We start from the raw sequence: 1,519 nt of genomic DNA, 5'->3' as shown, positions 1-1,519 counted from the left end.
GGGCCCGCAGACGCGGCGGGCTGGCCACCCGCGGTGGCACCCTGCGGGTGCGATGCGGCTGCTGCGGCGTACGTCTTGGTGGACGCCGGCTCCGCGGCTGGCGGCGCGGCGGCAGGGGCTGGCGGCGCCGCAGGGCTCGCGCTCGTAGGCGGCTCCGTGGCCTGCGCCTGCCGCTCATGGCGGACAGCGCGCTCGAGCTGGGAGTGCGGGTGCAGCTGGACGATGACGTCGCCGCTCTGCGTCGCCGTGAAGGAGACCGAGTTCGGCGCTTCGCCGTCGTTCTTCTTCTTGGCGTAGACGAGCGCGTAGTCACACCTGTCGTTGGTGCTCAGTGAATATGCTCTCTGTACAACGCTCCGGCGGCGCCGACGCGAGCAAAGTAGACAACATGGGATGGTTCGGGGAGCGCTGTTCCTGACTCGCGTGAATCAGGCTGTGCGCCGCACCCCAAATTCTTTTCCTTCAAGGGGGTGTAGGGATTCCCTAGAGAAAGCGGCCCGGCTGCGACCCGCCGGGCGTGCAACATGGATCCTCTTGCGATGCCAACCCCTGCGTCTAAGGAGGACCCGCAGGAGCGTTGCACGCGGCAAGTCCTCATCGGGTTTGCTCTCGGTTTGGTGCTGTTCGCAGGCTGGTTCGCGACCCGCCTGAGTGTCGATGCGGACGCCGTCTCCAGCGAGAGAGTCAGTTGACAGGTCCATCTTTGCTTCCATTCTATCATGGGTCGACGATCATGATTTTCTCCCTCCGTCGTATTTCCACGAGTGCGAGAATACAAAACAGAGTCTTGGTGAGCCGGTGGGCTTGAGGCTTCTCCGCGTGACGCCGTCCACACTGTATGCGTATGGCGGACGTTTACATGATGGTTGATAGTTGAATAGTGTCCTCACACACCTCCGCTCTCCGCCAACCGAAGTTCACGGGTGGTTCCGCGGCTCCGCGAGACGCCGTCCGAGCGCCATAGTCGAGAGACAGTCAGGGCCCTCCTTGCTTCAACGTGCGCTGTGCCGCCCTCTCCTCCCCTGACCCCTCACGAGTACTCGGTCGAGAAGAGGTCCGGCCAGTGGCCGCCCGGCCCTGCAGAGGCGGTGTCCTTGGCGAGGTGGAGCTCGAGCTGCTGCAGAGGCTCGCCCCGCCAGCCGCGCACCTTCGAGCGGGCCAGCCTCCACGAGCAGCCTCCGACGAGCAGCTTGCCGTGCGTCTCCCCCGCGAGCAGAGGCGCGTCCGGCTGCCCCGCCACGTGCACGCTCACCGAGCGAGCCGTCACCGCGACACGCAGCAGCCTGTCTGCATCCTGGCGACGCGACGCGGCGCAAGTGTCACGGGCGTGCGCGGGCGGCGTGGGGCCGGGACCGGGGGTAGGGCGCCGCGCACCTCGACCGTGGAGACGTCTGCAGAGAGCGGCATCAGCACCTCGAACGCGTCCGAGGTCTGGCCGCTCTGCCAGCCAGAGTCGGGCGTGTGTAGCAGCGAGCCGCGGGGCGCGTGCTCGGCGAGCCGCTCGCGCGCCTCGACGAGC

At 67.3% G+C, this 1,519-nt stretch overlaps 1 protein-coding gene across 1 annotated transcript in view; it reads right to left on the bottom strand.

The window, feature by feature from the left end:
• EMIHUDRAFT_247815 (hypothetical protein) overlaps positions 1-390 on the bottom strand; it is a gene marked incomplete at both ends in the record, with an annotated part of 1,034 nt that extends 644 nt beyond the window's left edge. The window contains 2 exons of the mRNA XM_005764060.1: positions 29-315; positions 386-390. Coding sequence (XP_005764117.1) covers positions 29-315; positions 386-390 — 292 coding nt within the window. The remainder of the gene's footprint in view (positions 1-28; positions 316-385) is intronic.
• Positions 391-1,519: the final 1,129 nt, after the last annotated feature.

Source organism: Emiliania huxleyi (genome assembly GCF_000372725.1).
Source record: "Emiliania huxleyi CCMP1516 unplaced genomic scaffold EMIHUscaffold_608, whole genome shotgun sequence".
NCBI lineage: Eukaryota > Haptophyta > Isochrysidales > Noelaerhabdaceae > Emiliania > Emiliania huxleyi.
The sequence above is the reverse complement of the archived record's forward strand: the minus strand, read 5'-3'. Positions and strand labels throughout refer to the sequence as shown.